The sequence below is a fragment of the Macrotis lagotis genome, chromosome 3, assembly GCF_037893015.1.
Source record: "Macrotis lagotis isolate mMagLag1 chromosome 3, bilby.v1.9.chrom.fasta, whole genome shotgun sequence".
NCBI lineage: Eukaryota > Metazoa > Chordata > Mammalia > Peramelemorphia > Peramelidae > Macrotis > Macrotis lagotis.
This window is the reverse complement of record NC_133660.1, coordinates 223195068-223214855: the sequence shown is the minus strand read 5'-3', so window position 1 is coordinate 223214855 and position 19788 is coordinate 223195068. Positions and strand designations below refer to the sequence as shown.

Sequence of the window (19788 nt, the reverse complement as noted above, 5' to 3'; positions counted from 1 at the left end):
TCCCTGGAGGTCTTCATGAGAGGCTGGAGGACCACTATACAGTTTGTAGAGGGGATTTCTGCTCAGGCAGAGATGTGTTTGATGAAATCTTCACATCCCTTTACTCTTTTGTAATTGCTGGCCCAAAGAGTTCTGGAATTATGGCAAGGTTCTAGAACTAAGTTATGTGGTAATCATTCTTTTTAAAAATCAGGATTTACACATGCAAATATATTTATACATCCAAGTAGTAACTTGGAAGACTAAAGCACCACTCCCCTCCTGACTTTCTCCTCATATCTTCAAAACTTGGATCAAGTGCCACCTGCTGCCTTTTTAAATCCTCACAGCTAACAGAATCTTTGCCTCAGTGTTACTTTGCATTTATTCTATATATTCTTATTTATGTATATTACCTCCCCCAACAAAATGCTAAGATCCCAGGGTCAGGGACTGTTTCCTTTCTGTATCCTCAGTGTCCAACAGGATCTGGCATAGTTGGTGCTTATTAAATAAGCATTCATCATTAGGCATCTCTGAAACAATGTTTAACTGTTTCAATTCAACAATAAATACAATATGAAGAGCTGAATTTGTGGAAAGCAATGTTAGGCACAAATATCTGGATAGATAAATAAAAGGGGAATCTATACCAGGGACAAGAGAATCCTGTAAGTAAAGGAGGACCAAATAGGAACAGAAATGGAAGACAGTCCAATTTGAGCAAAAGAAAAAAACACTTTTAGCTAATTTGTATAAGATAAAGTTGAACGTGTAGGGAGGTTAGAGATAAATGCCTGAGTCAGGGTTTTATATTTATTGAGTTTCCCAAAGTCAAATCCATTCTCAAGACTGTGAAAACTATCCCCCCCCCCAAGGGAATCACAAATTTAGTTCATTCAATAATTGAGCATCCTTAGAATAAGTATACACCCTTTAGAGAAATCTACTTTGAAGACTATCATTCCGCCATGTTAGTCACAGTCAAAACCAATTATCCAGCTGCTCTGGTCAACTGGAAAATCTTCACCAATTCCTAAAAATTTAGGGTGGTTAGGAAACATGAATAATTGGTAACAGAAGCAGGCAGACTTTGGTAACATACAGGATGACAGAGATACTCTACAGTTTTCATACTGAAATTCTATCCTAGGAGGTAGACCAACTGTCAGCTTTGTCTTTACAATATCTAATATAAAAAAGAGGGGGAAAAAACCACAAAATAAAAAAGTAATTGATATCCCTTTATTATACACTTTTTCCTTACATCAAATTTAATGTGTCCAGAAAACAATATGATGTGTTTCTTCTGAGAGTCATACAAAGAAACTGGACTATTGATATTTCTTTAAAATACACAGTAAAAATGTATGACATTGTATCACTTAAATTATGTTTTACATTATCAGTGCATTTCTAGCAATAAGATAATGGTGGATCCAAAGATTTCTGAACTCTGAAGGAATTTCAAAAGTTCAGGGCTCCAGTTACTTTGATTTTAGTCATGCTTGTGAGAAATAAATCACTCATACATATTAAATAAAAAGGGTTGTCTTACTGACAAAAGCCAAGAAATTCAATTTGCTAATCACTTTCTGAGTGCCTAATGTATGCAGAGCACTGTGCTAGGCACTGGAAATGTAGTTAAGGCTGTAAGTATCTTAATTCAACTAACTCAGTCTCTTACACAGAGTTAGTAAAGAAAAAAAATCTCAAATCTCAAGGCCATTTTATTTGTTTCAATATTTAAGACAACTTATTTCCATTTTGAAATACCCATACCCACACACAAACACACACACACTCCCAGCACTCTGAACCATGAAGTCAGGTATTTTAAATCACTTTGATATATTTCCTTTCACTAAATTAAAGTTCCGAAGTTATGTCGTTTTTTTAGTTGATACATTAACATAAATGTTTTTTAATTTTTTAAAATGTTCCTAAAATGCTAACATCTACCTATGGACCATTTTCAAAAACTAGTCAGGTAATTTGCACATCTCAAAAGCAGCATCTGGAGTTGGACTGTCCAAAATGGCACTTGGAACCATGCCAATTTTTAAAAGTTCCTATAAAACATCAATATTTATATTGAGCAATGGGGGAAAAGGAAATGTATATAATTCATATCTGCTTAAAAACACTCATTCAAATTCTCCTTAAGAGATTAATCTCAGCTTTGTGCAATCCTGAAAAGTTTGTACAAATTCCTGAAAACATGGCAGACTGACAATAAAAATGTGACTCTCAATTACTTTTTAACACTTCTAAAACTCCAAAGTTTTTGTATTTTAACTTATCCCTTTGATACCTCATCACAAAAACTTTGTATTCTTGGATCCACCATATCTCTGAACTGTGTCTGGTAATTTATTTAAGCAGCAATAAATAAAATTCACCATAGTTCTCTCCCTCTCCCCAACACACATACACAAGCAAAATAAAAATAACCATGGTGTCAAACCATTACAAATTTACTAAAACTGACATTTTTGTACATTTCAAAAAACCCAGATCTTAAATTTGAAGGAGAAAAAAAAATTTGTTGCTACTGCACTCATGTCAGGCTAAAGATCCAGTTTATCTATTGTCTGCTTCCAAGTCCATCACTCATCCCTTCATATTAGAGTGATGAGATGTATAAACTGGAGTACAACAGCCAGGGCATACACAAAAATGAGGAAAGCTTGACACAGGGCAAGGTAAAATATGGCTAAGTTACTTTCAAGTCACCTCAAAGCCCTTCCTAAATCTCTGGTGCTCTAACCAAGACAGACAGTTGCAAATGAGAATCCAAAGGTCAAATATGTAAAATAGCAGAAGTCATAAAAAGAAAGGAGAGAAGGAGGAGGGAAGAAAAGGGAATTTTACCTGGGAGTTATAGTGGAATCTGAAACTAGGTTCTTGTTTCTGCTCTACTGACAGGCTCTACTGATTGATCTTAGACCATAGGGCCCTTTTCTGGGACTTTTATTTCTTCATCTGTAATATGAGGAACCTGGTTAGACAGCTAACAATGCATCTTTAAGGCTTTATGGTCTTATGGTTCCTTATATAGAACCTAGTCTGCCTTGCTTCTTTACCACAGCCCCCTTTTGTCAAATAAAAAATTTAAGGAAAATATTTAAGGTTAGGATGCAAAGATGAAGACAAAGACTGTAGCAAAGAAGTTTTAAAGTTACCTATCTCTTACACAGTTAGCAATTTACCTAATCAACTATAGGGTGTTTAGATCCAATTTGCAATTAACACTTCATCTCTCTTTAAAATTGTGCTTTTTAAAAGTCATTTGAATTCCAAATGAGTAGACTCATCTACTACTGTGTCACAGGCCCAAAAATCTTAGTCACTTGGTTTGCTTCTTCTCTAATCACAAACAAATGCCCAAGGGTGATCAGTCATGGGATCTTTTCCTGGTATGAGGAATACTGAGCTGATATCTGTGGATTTCACTCACTTTTAAGATATATATATATATATATCTCATGCAAGGAAATGTCTCTCACAAATGAAAACTCAAAATGAACGATAGTATATTTGGCAATCATAAGGAAGCAGTCTTTTGCCACTGAAAATCAGATTAAAATAACAAATAAAATGATTCATAAATATTAACATACCTAATCTTGTAAGTTCAGATATGAAAAATGAAAAAATTTGACTGCAACTTTTCTCTCATCAAGGTGTCCCATATAGAACATACAATTCTATTACTGCTTTTAAGGCTGCCATGTCACCATTAAGAAAAAAACACTGAAAGCAATTTAGAGCCTATTCATCAATGTCTTCTCTTTCTTCACTGTCCTATATTTAGTTACAGGAGTTATTTTATTCCTATATTTTTATATTCCTATGTTTAAATGACATATGAAAGATCCTGTTGAGAGTTAAGATTTATGCCCAAAATATCACCACCCAAACAAATACCATAATTATGGGCCAATTGAGAATTTGGCACGGCTATTATTATTATTAAATAAAAGCTACTTTGGGAGAGTGATATAAATGTGGAAAAAAATAGTTAAGTTTTCCAACTCATATTTTAACACACACACACAAAAACACTATTCTAAAGTTTTGTTTTAATACAGATGCTTAAACCTACTTTTTGTTTTTAGTACTGGACGGCAAGTTTATATGAAATATGGCCAAATCAAACAACCAGACAATCTAACTTTATCAAGGGAGCTATAACTGACCCTTACCAAGAGCAGTTTGAAAATGCCCAGTTTCAAAATACAGTACAAGTATTTCAAAGAACATATTCTATAATTTTTTATCTGCCAAATACACAAAATTTACAAATAGTTATAGCTTTAGTCATTCTCCAGATATCTAACATTTCACTACACCTGACAAATGATTCTAAATGATTCTAATTTTTAAATGCCCTCAACAAAAGAAAAGACACAATAGCAGCAAACTAAGCAACTGACTTGCTGCTATACATACACACACACACACACACACACACACACACACACACATATATTTTTTTTTGCAAAGAAAATACTATGGTCCATTGTTTAAGTGGTGATCATCAAAATGAACTTTGCACCACCAGTTTTCTTAATAATTCATTTTAAATATTTAAATTTTATCCAAGAAATCATCTATTTGTGAGAGTGGGATTAAAAATTGAAACACTAACCAATCCAAGGGGAGTGCTTAGATTTTTTTTTTAACATAGCAGAAGTGCTATTGAAATAGGAAATGGTTGGTAACTGATTAAAAAAGTATGAATCACAGAGTTTAAAAACAGTAGTTTTAAAGAGGACAATTCCTAGGGCAGTTAGGTGGGGCAGTGAACAGAGCACCGGCCCTGGAGTCAGGAGGACCTGAGCTGAAATCCTGCCTTCAGACACTAAGGCCACCTAGCTGTGTGGTCTTGGGCAAGCCACCTAAGCCCATTGCCTTGCCAAAAAAAAAAAAACACAACTAAACAAATTCATAATGTGTCCTGCTCTATTAAGCTAAAACTTGAAAATAAGGACAATTGATAAAATCTACTCATTTAAAAACTCAAAAAAGCAATTATTTACTCAAATATCAAACAGTTCAGAGAATAAAATGATTTGGTACAGTCAATTCAAATACACTAGTTGACAACATTCACCTCTTCATTCAATTGTTTTTCCAAAGAATAATTGATACAAGCTAATTTTAAAACAGATATGCTAGATATGTGTAAGAGAATATATTTGCCAGACAGGTCAAGAGTGTTATCACTAGGATGAAAACCACTCCCCATCTCCTAAAAAGAAATCATTCCCTGACTCATAATGTGCAAGCATAAAAAATTGTTTTAAAAAGTAGTCAGATGATATCATTGTTATTCACACATTAAATAAGAAGAAAATAAACAATTTTCAAAATAGTAACAGTTTTATGCTGATGGAAGTCTATTCTGAGATTTGAATTATATTTTATTTCTGGGGCATACATTCATATATTTTTATCTTTTTAAAAAATCAAATTTTCATTTAAATGTAATATGAATATATCCCTAGAAATATACTGTCCAATTTAAAGACTGATAGGGCAACCAAAAAAGAAATACAGAAAGGGGAAAAAAATAACATCTCAAAAAGCTTCAAAAACAAACCCAAACCTCAACTGACAAAATAAAAAAGTGAAACATTGGCCCCCAATCTGAAGAGTAGGAATTTGAATTAATTTAGTTTTAAACATCTGAAAGAGCTCACCTGGGAAAACAAAGTTCTAACTCATATGAAGAAAAGTATCATTTTAGATTCAAGGGGGGAAAAAAATTACCTGAAAATTTTTTGTCAAAGTAGGAAAGATGGGACTGGACACTTTCTGTCCCACCTTGCCCCCTCTTAAATCAATCATTATTACATGATAGTTTAGGGTCCAACTAACTGTAAGTGCCCATGGTGGGCACGGTTATATTCTGCAAATAAACCAGTTGTTGGAATCAGACTCCATAGGGACATGAACAAATACATGATTTCATGGAACGAGAAGGGGGGGAAGGGTCCAGATTGCTCTCATCTTCATGGAATGATAGAAAATTACTTATTTGATCATGGAAGTGTCTGCTTTATTCCAGAAAAATAGCTGCTTTGCCACTAGCATTGTCTCAAAGCAAAATCACCACCAAAGATTCAAGCATGAGGAGGAGGCCTCTGTTCTGTGCTACCTAGGATACAAACTGCCTCTTCTCTAGAGCTCCAGCTGCACTGAGGCTGAGGCTTAAATTTTTATTTCTGCAGCTTCTTTCTCAGCCTTTTCCTTTGCCTTCTCCTTCTCTTCAACTGCCTCTTCCTTTTGAAGCAATGCCACAATCTCGGTGACTTGGCCCGTGGAGATGTCGATGTCTTCTTTGTCAATCAATTCAATGACCTACGGGAACCCAAACAGAACATGGCAGTCACACAATGAAAACTTTCCAATGGCCACACCACTTACCTATTCACAAGCTCACCCAAGTGTGGAAGCATGCCACATTTAGAGTCAGAGGACCTGTGTTCCAATTCTGACTCAACTACATACTATCTGCATGGCTTTGTCTCTCTGGGACTCAGTAAAATGAAGGACTGGACTAAATGTTTTCTGAGGAAGTTTCCTTCCATGACCGTATTAACTTTTAAGTAATGTTAAAAACTATTTTGAATTTTTTGCAGTACCATGAAGATGAAACTTCTGTTGACCCTCATGGAACTCCTGGCCATCCCTGGGGCTCCTGGGAATCAAGCCCAGGAGGGCTGGACAAGTGACAGAACATGCTGGGGCCAGAGTAGGTTCTGCACTCCAGGGTCACAACCTACAAAACTGGAGTCCTCTCTGCAGACCACACACCCAGCTACAAAGAATGATACACCAGACAACACCAAGAAGAGCAGTACTAGCATAGCAATCATGATGAAGAGGAAACCTGGTCAGGGAGGAAGCAAAAAGGAGAAAATAAAAAGAAAACGCAGCTGTGGGAAAGGAGAAGCAAAAGGAAGCCTAAATATGGCAATCAGGAATCTAAGTTTACCAGAGACAACAGCTCCCTTCCTGCCTCAGGGATCATCCCTATGTTTCTGGGGTTTATGAATGGAGCCCAGAGCAAGTGGAACAGAGTTTCAGGTCATAGCTAAGCTAAATGAATCAGAACCCGAGACCCTGGTTTGGTAACTATAGTGGAACGTGCACTGGTAAAAAGATCGGTATACACAGCACCTCATTTGGTCCTCACAACAAACATCCTGTTGAAGCTGGATATGTAGGATATTACCATACCCATTTGACAAATGAAAAAAATGAGATTCAGGGACATTAAACAAATTGTCAAAATCCCCAAAGATTCTAAGGGGTTTCAGGTCTACTGCCCGCACACTTTCTATAAACCATAATGTTTACTTATTTTCAAATTAGACCACAACATCAAGGAGCTGATGTGATGACAAACACATGAATTGGATTTGAGTGAGGGGGACTGTGCTAAGTCACTATCCTCACTTTCTCCTCCAGGGTCATCTGGGTCCAGTGGCCAGATATGAATCGGGACAATTGGATATTGCCCTGGATTGAAGACCATCAGGTTGAAGTGACTTGCCCAAGGTCCCATAGCTAGTAAGTGGCAAGTGTCTGAGGCTGGATTCAAACTCCCATCCTCCTGAATCCAAGGCCAGTGCTCCATCCATCCTAACTGCCCTTAAACCATGTTATAATGGACTCCTAAAAGCTCTATGCCAAGGCTCATCATGGTTCTTCCCTGTGTCTGAAATGTCAACTTTGCCCATCCTCTTCATCCCAATTGCCTAGTTCAAATGCTACCTCCCTCACTTGAAGTAGTTTTTTCCTAATTCTTCCTTTTGACCTCACAAAGCAACTCACAATCTGTATATGTACTTTCCCCTGCCCCCCACTCCCCTACAGAGGCCTATTTTCTAAGAGGTTTTGTACTCCCAGAATCTAAACAGTGTTTGGCACACAACAGGTGCTTAACAGATTTCTGTCAATTCAATGTGTCCACAGGAAGTTTCCATGTTTATACTCATAAGCATCAATAAAAAAATTTTTTAAAAGACTTTCACAAATTTCAACCACAGAAAGTTCCTATGTTTCTATGAAATTTAAAAAAAAATGGCTGAGCATCATGACATATAACTACAATTTCATTTTCAATTTCCTTTTTTTCTCAACCAGTTAGGTCCTAATGGGATATAATACATAAAAAACACAGGGAAAAAATTAAATATGTAACCCTATTCCCAAATAAGCTTTAATAAAAATTCTTATTAAGGTACAAAAAGAGCTACAAAAAGCTTATTCCTCACAAAGTAGGGAAGATCCTGAGGATCTAGAGTTAGAAGAGTTCTGGGAAGTCACTATGTCCAACCCTCTTATATTACAGGAAGAAAACTGAGGCCCAGGAAAGTGAAAGAATTTCCTTTTCACTTGCTGGCACTTTAGACCCCATCACAGAGAATGCCATGAGGTTGGAACAGATGGTTTAGTCAAGAGTTTCATGATCGTGGTGTCCAGAGTATGGGGAATTCCAAATTTAGAATCACAGGCTCCAAAGCAAAGTCTGACTCAGTCACCAACCAACTAGTGATCTTAGGCAACATATTCTCTTCTCTGGACCTCAGGCTGTTTACCACTAAAATGAGGAGACCCAGACTACATCATCTCTAAGGTTCCTTCCAACTCTAAGTCTAGGATCTGAAGTATGGACAAACATGGAGCACACATTTGCAAAAATATGCAAAGAGGAGGTGGCTAGGTGGCGTAGTGGATAAAGCACTGGCCCTGAAGTCAGGAGTACCTGGGTTCAAATCTGGTCTCAGACACTTAATAATTACCTAGCTGTGTGGCCTTGGGCAAGCCACTTAACCCCATTTGCCTTGCAAAAACCTAAAAAAAAAAGGAAAGAGAAAGAATCTACTTGATTCAAGTAGAGGCCTCTAGGGAATGTGTTTATTTATGCTTACCTTTGCCCCTTGATATGACAACAAAGAAATATATATATATATATATATATATATATATACACACAGATTCATGTATGTCTATATGTATGTGCATGCACACATGCACACATACATACATACACACACACAAACACGAAAAATCAAATAGAGGAATTTAATGGTTCCACCCCAGTGCAACTCTCCATTATGGAGATCCTGCTCCTAGCCCATACTTTCTCAATTTGTTCCAAATTTCCTACAGAGATACACACTTTAAAACTACTTCTAAGTCTTCTGTTTCTTCACTACCACCACCCCTCAGTTATTTGGGAATATGGGGGAAAGAAGAACCATCTGTCATTTTAATATGCCTCAGGATCTTTCTAATTAGGACTTCCTGTGAAATCTCAAGACCAGTAATCCAGAGAAAGCTGGTGCTGGTCTAGCACAGCTATGGTTAGAGAAATAAAGTTACCAGGAAGGGAGATGATTGGGGGTTGAAACAGTTTCCTTAATGAAATCTGAGGAAATGAGGAAGAAATCATATGGTTTAAGAGGAAAATATTTTTTTCTAGAATTGAATTTAGATAACTCTCCCCTACCCTCTTGCAGAGTGTTTAGTGGCTCTTTTTGTCAACATGGTAGGCCTAATCTAGTGAGACAGGGCTTTGATCCTAGTCAGTTTAAAGATCTCTTTCGTTGACCAGAATGAAAGTCAAAGAAGTTAAAAAAAAAATTATTTGCAATGGGCAACTATCAAAAACTATCTTGGCAAGGTCAAGAGAGATTACATTCCAACCAATGTTGAAGAATAAAAATGGGATTTACAATAAGAACCAAGTATAATGATATTGACCCTCTTCCTAAAAAAGATATTGAAATAGCTAAACATAACAACTTGGCTACAAACATATGATCCATAAAAATTACTGAGAAAGATGCTCAAGGTTCTTTACAAGCATGTGGTGACCTACAGGACAGTCTATTTTCTAAGTTTTTTTTTTAAAGTAAATGAACAGGATAGAATGAATGGACTTACATTTCTCACCCTGTGCTATCCTCACCCTATTACACATTAACATTCCTCTGGTGAAGGTAGTAGATTTGAAGGACATTTCATTTTGATTTTTAAAGCTAGTCAAAATTTCCACTTAAAATTTTTATTTTTGGAAAGTTTGTGATAGAAAAGGGAAAGAAGCAGGCAGATGTTAGAAACTAACAATGAGGGGCTGCTAGGTGGCGCAGTGGATAGAGCACCAGCCCTGGAGTCAGAAGAACCTGAGTTCAAATCCAGCCTCAGACACTTAATAATTACCTAGCTGTGTGGCCTTGGGCAAGTCACTTAATCCCACTGCCTTAAATAAATAAAAAGAAAAAATAAAAAGAAACTAACAATAAGAAAAATACAAAGTAATTAAAATATAATCCTTTTCCAGGATCTATTCAACATAACACAAGCAAAAAGCAACAAAAAACATATAACAATAGCAATCTGAACAAATTAATATCGAATAATTTTAACTAAAGGCTTCTGTCATAATTTCTCTTTCGTTTACTAGATTAATATTTTGCCAATTTTATGATCTGAAAAGTTCCCCCCCACACACCCCAAGTTTACAGGACAATTTCTTTTTTCTTTCTTTTTTTTTTTAAGGTTTTTGCAAGACAAATGGGGTTAAGTGGCTTGGCCAAGGCCACACAGCTAGGTAATTATTAAGTGTCTGAGACCGGATTTGAACCCAGGTACTCCTGACTCCAAGGCCGGTGCTTTATCCACTACGCCACCTAGCCACCCCTACAGGACAATTTCAAAGAAGACAAGAGAATCTAAAATGAAGGTAGCAGCTTAGAATACAAAAAATACTGGAATTAGACAATAAAATGATTTTGTTTTTTAACTGAATTCTGTTCCTATTTCATAACTGAAACCTGAACACTGAAAACTTTCAGTATGTTTGAGTAGTTTGTCTTCTTTGTTTTAATTCTACGTATTAGAATGTAGGCCCCTAGAAATACTCCAAATCAGAGCAATTTGGAATTTCGCCCAAAGGACAATCCAGCAAAACCACTACTGGGTCTATACCCTGAAGAGATCAGAAAAGAGTAAAAACATTACTTGTACAAAAATATTCCTGTTTGTGTGGCAAAGAATTGGAAAATGAGTGAATGTCTATCTACTGGGGAATGGCTAAACAAATTGTGGTATATGTATGTGATGGAGCATTACTGTTCTATTAGAAACCAGGAGGGATGGGAATTCAGAGAAGCCTGGAAGGATTTGCATGAACTGATGCTGAGAGAGATGAGCAGAACCAGAAGAATAATGTATACCATAAAAGCAACATGGGGGTGATGATCAATCTTAATGGACTTAAGTCATTTCATCAGTGCAACAATCAGGGACAACTTTAGGGTACCTGTGATGGAGAATACTATCGATAGCCAAAGAAAGAATTATGGAGTTTAAACAAAGACCAAAAGCTATTACTTTTAATTTTAAGAAAAAGATATATAATTTTACTATCTCTTATACTTTATTTTTTCTCCTTAAGGATATGATTTCTCTCTCAACAGATTCAACTTTGATCAATGTATAACATGGAAACAATGTAAAGACTATATCAGGGGTGGCTAGGTGGCACAGTGGATAAAGCACCGGCCCTGGAGTCAGGAGTACCTGGGTTCAAATCCGGCCTCAGACACTTAATAATTACTTAGCTGTGTGGCCTTGGGCAAGCCACTTAACCCCATTTCCCTTGTAAAAAAAAAAAGACTATATCAGACTGCCTTCTGTTGGGGGGGGGGGAGGGGGAGGGGAGGGAAGTGAGATTGGAGCGAAAATTGTAAAATTCAAAAAAACAAAAAAAAAGGTAGTGAATGAGAAAAAAAAAGAAATATTCCAAATTCTAAGGATAGATTTGGTACCCTATGAAAGAAAGCACAGATTGTACCCCACAATACACACTCTGCAAAAGCTAAGGTAAATCTCTGCACATTGGTAAAATTCTACATAGCTCTGCACTCTTTTGTCACGATTAAATCTCACTTGACACTTACCTTGGCAACATCATCTATGTTAATCTTGCCATCCTTGTTTCCATCCAGGGCAGTAGCCAATTTTATCAATTTGCTCTCTGGAATTTGCTCAACTTGTTTCATCACATTTATGAGCTCACCAATGGTGATGACATTTTCCTTAAGGGGGAAACCGAATCTGTATATGGCAAACAGTTACTATGAACAGAAGAACTAGAAAGAGATATATGCAAGGAAAAGAAGCATGTCATCACCTCCCACTGCAGAATGCAGACCACATGACCTGCCCCTTGAACTCAAATAGCTCTACTGGTGGTAACACTGCTGTCCAAAGTCCTATTCATATTAATGACAATATATTTAGGGTAAAACATTCCACCCCAGCTACATAGTCTGTTGGTCCCAAGATCTTCCCCAATTAAGAAATTTGAGAAATGTTAAGGTAACAGAAGTGATAGGAACCATTTATAATGTCATAAATTTTAAGGAAGAATTTAAGGATACTTTTTTCCTTAAATTATTAAGTTCATTAGTAAAAATGACCATATAGACCAGAAATGTGCTCCCCCTGAAAAAATATCAAGTGCTCAGAATGTTGTGTTCCCTTTGGGACTTTGGTTAAGAGTCACACTTTTGTTCCACATAATGGGCTTTTAGAATGTCTGTACATTACATCTAAATTAGTTATCACTTTCTCTTCTGTTTTCAAGAGACAGGACCCTGACATAACTTTCTCTTCAAAGTATGCACATCAGATGAATCCCATATACAGTTTCACCCTAAAGCAATATGGATCTCTGGTCTTCATTTCTAGAACCTTTGAACAAGCAAAATCCTCAAAATCTAACCTATCACTGGATACTTCCATTAAAATCTTCTGACAGTTTGCACCCATGGATTTAATTTGCATATCCTGATTTTTCTTTCCCCTCTAATTGACAGAAAGAAAGAGCTCTGAACTTGGCACCCATTCCTTCTTCTTTCTGAACCAAAACTGACTCCAAACCCCACCTCCTTCCTATTCCTTCCTTTACCTTAAACCTACCATTTAATCTGCCCAAAGTCTTTTTGGGTTTTCTTCCCTAAACTTAAGCTTCTGCCTTGCCCTTCTCTAATTTCTTATCCAAAAATAAGATGAAAGACTTTTAAAAAAATATATATGATAAAGCATAAACTCTGGTGCACTTTTTGGTTTCTACCCTTAGATATAGTTACTATATCACTGAAACATAGCACTCATTAAGAGACTAGGAATCTGATTAAAAAAAACCTTTTGTGTATCCATTACAATATGAAGAATTCTTTAAAATACAATTCATAGAATTACTGCTCCATTTCTATCAGAAAAGAATCTGGAAAGATTGCATTATGCACAGTCTAGGAAAGATATTTGCTTTCAGAAAAACAGACTGATTCTACGATGAGATGGAGAGTCACATTGGAAGTATACTGTACAGTCATGGAATACAGACCATAAGAGAAGAAAAGTACATCAGCCCATCAATGGCTGATAGAACCCAGAGATCTGGTTTAAATAGAATTCTATGATAAGAGTACGCAAGACCCACGTGTTTTAGTCTGCTTTTTTAATAATTTTAAACTATGGGATATTTTTCTCTTCCTAGGATGTGGCTATTTGATCAAAGGTCTATAATCAACTTAAAATTAAAAAGAAAAAAGGAACAATTTCTATATAAACATTAATACCAAATTAGATGAAGTGGTTTCTCATCCATCAAAATCCTTGATCCTCTCCTTGCTTTTGTCATCTTTCTCATCATATCAGAACTTCTTTACAAACTCATTACCAGGAAAAAATAAAGATTCAGAATAAAAACTATACAAAAGCATTTTTATGGTATTTGACCAGAATTCTAGAAACTATATCATCTATTCTTCCATTTTTTTATTTCTAGATCCTACAAATCTTTCTATATTGTCATTTATATGCCATTAAAGCAGAGAAAATATCTAGTCACTAATTAATTTCTATATCCAAGCAATATTTATAGTTCCAGAAAAAATTAGGACCTAAATAAATCGTAGCTCTTCTTCATCTACATTTGCTGAGCCCCAATCATGTTACTGAAGGGGGATGGGAAAAGACTAAACACTACAGCTCTCTGGTTCTTGGAAGAACTTTTTTTTTTAAAGTGATATATATGCAACAACCTCTATCATACTGACTAGGCTGGGGGGGGGGGGGGGGAGAAAAACTTAGAACTCAAAATCTTACACGAAATGATTGTTGAAAACTATCTTTACAAGTAATTGGAAAAAAATACAAAAAAGTGTTCAAGATAGAATATTTATAAAGTAATTAAAACAATTTCCCCCTAATATCTGAAAGTAACACTGTATTTAAAAGTCAGACCACTACAAAAAATTAAATCCAACTTAAATTATCAATACTTACCCTGTAGCAACTGCATTACTACTGTCCATATTGCCTGCTTCTTTCTTTTGATCTGTCTCTAATTCATTAAGTATTTTTCCTATCTGTCCAATCATCTGGTTCACCCTCTTGGATAATCTCTTGCTTGCTTTAGATTCTTCCATAATCTCTTCTTGACCACTCTTGGAAAGTTCCTTTCTGAGCTCTTGCAAATCCTAATGATGGTTTAAAAAAAGACACATTAAATTTTCATAAGATATATTTAAATTTAAATACAGCATAACCTCAAGGAAGTAATAAAATTGAAGAGCACCAACACTGACAAGATATAATGATATATCAGACACTTAGAGAGTTTTCATTGCTGTCAATCACAAGAATTGCATGCTCTTTCTGTCTATATGTATCTATGTATATAATTCACACACTACACACAGACACACACAGACACACACAGACACAGACACACACACACACACACACACACACACACACACACACACACACACACACACACACACAGACTTTTTTGGAGGCATGGGGGGGACACACAATTGAGAGTATACAATTGTCTCTAATCACCAGAAAGGCAAGGGAAAGGAAGCCTATTTTTGGATTTAATATCCATATCATAAATTATCCCAAAGTCAAATTTTAGGACTATGAGTTGACTATATGGTTTTAGGCTATTAAGCTAAATAGCAAAATGAACACTATAATGAAGAAAAATATTTTAGCTTGGTTCATTCCCACCCCACCTCTGTGAAATTAAATCTTTAGTAAGCTTTATTAAGAAAACAAACTAATACTAGCAGATCTAAGACTCTCCTACTTCAGGCCAATATATAGATGTTAAAGGTCAAGTTTCATTTCTTTTGCATGATATATAAAATCCTTTTAAAGTAACAATAAAAAGATTTGTCTTCTTACATTTGGGAAATTAAGGCTACCCTAATTTTGTACTAAAGGAAATTAGTGTACTTTTTGAGTTCTGTTCCATGTTTGTGGCCTATTATTTACATTTTACAATTACATAGCAATTAAACAATAGTATGTCAAGATATGTGCTACTGGTAATTCAAATTTAACTTCAAATGAAAAATGAGCATGATGTCAGAAAGTAAGCTGAAATAAATTATTTATTAAATGAAATTATTATTTCCTCTTCTCTGAAAATATTCAGTTTATAAGATGTTATGCAGACTTTTAACTACATACATTTAAGATTAGAACCATAATTTTACTTTTATCTCAATCTTAATCCCAGAAAGAAACATCATAAACCATTAAGAGTTTTTTGCCTTGTCATTCTAGAAGGCAGTTTTGGATATCCATCTTCATTTTCTCTATAAAATATTTCCATTTCTGTGGTTATACAATACTTATTTATTTCAAGAAGAAATGATTATAGAGGGCAGCTAGGTGGCGCAGTGGATAGAGCACGGGCCCTGGAGTCAGGAGTATCTTGAGTTCAAATCCAGCCTCAGACACTTATTATCCTAGCTGTTGTGGCCTTGGGCAAGCCACTTAACACCATTGTCTTACAAGAAGAAGAAGAAGAAGAAGAAATGATTCTAAATATCTTTCTTTCATACACTAGTTAATTAAACAGGGCAATAATGAGGGGATTTTGGAATAATGGCACCTGTCTGGAACTGTGAACTCATCCAACATTTCTGGAGAGTAATTTGGAATTATGCCCAAAGGGCAATAAAAATGTGCATACCCTTTGATCCAGCAATATCACTACTGGGGCTATACTCTGAAGAGATCATGAAAAAGGGTAAAAACACCACTTGTACAAAAATATTCATAGCAGCCCTGTTTTGTGGTGGCAAAGAATTGGAAAATGAGTGAATGTCTATCTACTGGGGAATGGCTAAACAAATTGTGGTATATGTATGTGATAGAACACTATTGTTCTATTAGAAACCAGGAGGGATGGGAATTCAGAGAAGCCTCAAAGGATGTGCATGAACTGATGCTGAGAGAGATGAGCAGAAACAGAAGAACATTGTAGACCCTAAAAAAAAATGGGGATGATGATCAACCTTAATGGACTTGCTCATTTGATCAGTGCAACAATCAAGAACAATTTTAGAGTATCAGCAATAGAGAATACCATCTGTAGTATTTTTTTTTAGGTTTTTCCAAGGCAAATGGGGTTAAGTGACTTGCCCTGCCCAAGGCCACACAACTAGATAATTATTAAGTGTCTGAGGCTGGATTTGAACTCAGTTACTCCTGACTCCAGGACCAGCACTCTATCCACTGTGCCACCTAGCTGCCCCAGAGAATACCATCTGTATCCAAAGAAAGAATTGTGGAGTTTAAATAAAGAACAAAGACTATTACCTTTATTTTTTTTTAGGTTTTTTTTTGCAAGGCAAACGGGGTTAAGTGGCTTGCCCAAGGCCACACGGCTAGGTAATTATTAAGTGTCTGAGACCAGATTTGAACTCAGGTACTCCTGACTCCAAGGCTGGTGTTTTATCCACTATGCCACCTAGCCGCCCCTACCTTTTTATTAAAAAAATTATTATGTAATTTTACTATCTCTTATATTTTATTTTTTCCTTAAGGATGTTTTTTCTCTCAACACATTCAATTTTGATCAATGTATAGCGTTGAACAATGTAAAGACTATCAGACTGCCGGGGGGGGGGGGGGGGGGGGGCATGAGACTGGGAGAAAATTGTAAAATTCAAGAAAAAATAAAAAAAAATGGCACCAGTCAGCTACATATAAGACATGTAAAAATCACTCCCAATGCAAACTATCACCAAATGGGAATTTACCATAGGGAGGAAACCATTCCCCTTCTCCTTTCTGTTCTATTATAGGCTGCCTAAGCTATCAATCAACCTCAGGCCAGGGATAGGGTAGGTGACAAGAGACAGTACTCAGTTCTCCTATCTTACTTCCTGATGGCAAAATGAATATAACCTCTACCCTTGGGAGTAATCAAGAATACTGCTGCTGATTTGGAATTATGGCCAAAGGGCACCAAAAATGAGCATACCCTTTGATCCAGAAATACCACTACTGGGTCTATACCCTGAAGAGATGATGAAAAAGGGTAAAAATTATTACTTGTACAAAAATATTCATAGCAGTACTGTTTGTGGTGGCAAAGAATTGGAAATTAAGTGAATGTCCTTCAATTGAGGGATGGCTTAACAAACCATGGTATATGTATGTCATGGAACACTATTGTTCTATTAGAAACCAGGAGGAATGGGAATTCAGGGAAGCCTAAAAGGATTTGCATGAACTGATGCTGAGTGAGATGAGTAGAACCAGAAGAACATTTATACACCGTAACAGCAACATGGGGGGGGGGGGGGGGTGAGGATCAAACTTAATGGATTTGCTCATTCCATCAGTGCAACAATCAGGCACAATTTAGGGCTATCTGCAATGGAGAATACCATTTGTATCCAAAGAAATAATTGTGTGGAGTTTGAACAAAGACCAAAGACTATTGCCTTTAATTCAGAAAAAAAAAAAACTTATGTAATTTTTCTATCTCTTATACTTAATCTTTCTCCCTTAAGGATATGATTTCTCTCTCATCACATTCAACTTAGATCAATGTATATCACGGAAACAATGTAAAGACCAACAGAATGCCTTCTGGGGGGCGGGGAGGGAATAGGGGAAAAATTTTAAAATTCAAAATAAATAAAATCTTTCTTTAATAAAAAAAAAAAATACTGCTGCTCAGGAAAGGAGGCAGAACCAGTCAGCTGCAACCCATCCTCATTAGGGCTCAGAAGTCTTTTCTCCTGGTCACTACCAGAGGAGTCTAGGAATACTGAAACCAAACATCCCTGGTTCTATTACACTTTGAGGGAAAGAAACCAAGCAAGAATATTGCCATTTTTACAGATGAAGAAATAGACTTAGAACAACGAAGCAAGTTATCCGGGATGACAATTCCTGTGGGTGTCAGGCCTGAAATCCAGAAGTCAATGTCTCCTGGAGGACTTTGAAAACAATAACATCATGAGAAGAATAAGCCAATGAAGAGAGCTTGAAGCACAAGTGGAAAATACTTGTCATCAAGATTCCTGTTTTCCCCATCCCTCTTCCCACTGATCCTTGGTACCTCATTATATTCCTGAACATCGTCTTTCAGTGACTCGAGCTCCTCCTTCTCTTTGGTTAATGATTTCTTTTGCTCCTTCAGTTTAGTGCAAGCATCACTAAGCAGGTCAATTTCTTCCTTAGTTATTTCCTCTCCCTGGACAAAAGGAAGAAGCTCATAGAATCAACAAGAACATTTGAATTTTGTTCCTGGATAATTTCACAGACCCCCAAGTTTTCAAATACTCTCTATTCCTACTAAATATCTATGGTCTAATTATCAGTTTGAGGACAGAGGTACAGAAGGGATTAAAGTTAACAAGAGCATAAATGATATAGAATGGATGACCCCCTTGGAAAGTTCACAAGACGTCTGAACAAGGAACTTCAAAAATTGAAAAGAATCTTTAAAAACCAGCTAAACTACCACCCCATTATACAGATGGGGAAATGAGCCTCACAGTGAAGGGAAGTTTGAGCTTAGGCAGCTCAAATGTAGATCTGCTGGTTCTAAACTCAGCAATTCTTTCAGGACCTTCTCCCCTTGCTGAGAGTGAGGACCTATCTCCCTATTATTTATTTACTGCTATGGAAGAAGGATGTCTTCCCATGAGCTTAAACTCCATCTTTTACATAATTTTTATTTTTAGGTTTCTGCAAGGCAAACGGGGTTAAGTGGCTTGCCCAAGGCCACACAGCTAGGTAATTATTAAGCATCTGAGACCGGATTTGAACCTAAGTACTCCTGGCTCCAGGGCCAGTGCTTTATCCGCTACACCACCTAGCCGCCCCTTACACAAAAATTTTTTAAAAACAAGTGCCAGATATATCACCTTTGTCAAGAACTAATTTACCATATTTCCCCATGTATAAGATGCACCCTTTCTTGAAAAATTTGGAGTCTAAAAACTGGGAGCATCTTATATAGTTGTTGTAGATTTTTTTTTACTTGCATTTCCTGTTTTTGTCAAGCTTGTTGTCTTTGCACTCATTATTTCACATTTGCTACCAGTATGTTTTGCCACATTCTGCCCAAAAATGGCTCATAAAAGATTTTCTTACAATGCTGAATTCAAGTTCAAAATGTTCCAATTTGCAAAAGTGAATGGAAATCATGCTGCTAAAGTCAATTTGGCCCTTCTCCAACAGCGAAAATAATTCTGACTACAGGAAAAAGAAACCTTACTGAAAAAGCCATGGCAAAAAAAGGCCACGAGAGGCAAGTCAGTCAAATGGACTGAGTTAGGAGAAGGAATTGAAGAGATGGATTGAAGACAAAGAGCAATTGGAATTCCTATGTGCTTACAAAAATGGTTCAGGCAAGAAAAAGTGCTGATGAAAAAGAAGTTACTGATTGCAAAG

At 36.3% G+C, this 19788-nt stretch overlaps 1 protein-coding gene across 2 annotated transcripts in view; it reads right to left on the bottom strand.

The window, feature by feature from the left end:
* Positions 1–4897: 4897 nt before the first annotated feature.
* LETM1 (leucine zipper and EF-hand containing transmembrane protein 1) overlaps positions 4898–19788 on the bottom strand; it is an 84889-nt gene continuing 69998 nt past the window's right edge. For both annotated transcript variants that reach the window (XM_074229939.1, XM_074229940.1), the window contains exons 11-14: positions 18449–18583; positions 14359–14552; positions 11964–12120; positions 4898–6348 (exon numbers count right to left, since the gene is read on the bottom strand). In XM_074229939.1, the coding sequence (XP_074086040.1) occupies positions 6199–6348; positions 11964–12120; positions 14359–14552; positions 18449–18583 (636 nt within the window). In that variant the 3' untranslated portion in view covers positions 4898–6198. The remainder of the gene's footprint in view (positions 6349–11963; positions 12121–14358; positions 14553–18448; positions 18584–19788) is intronic.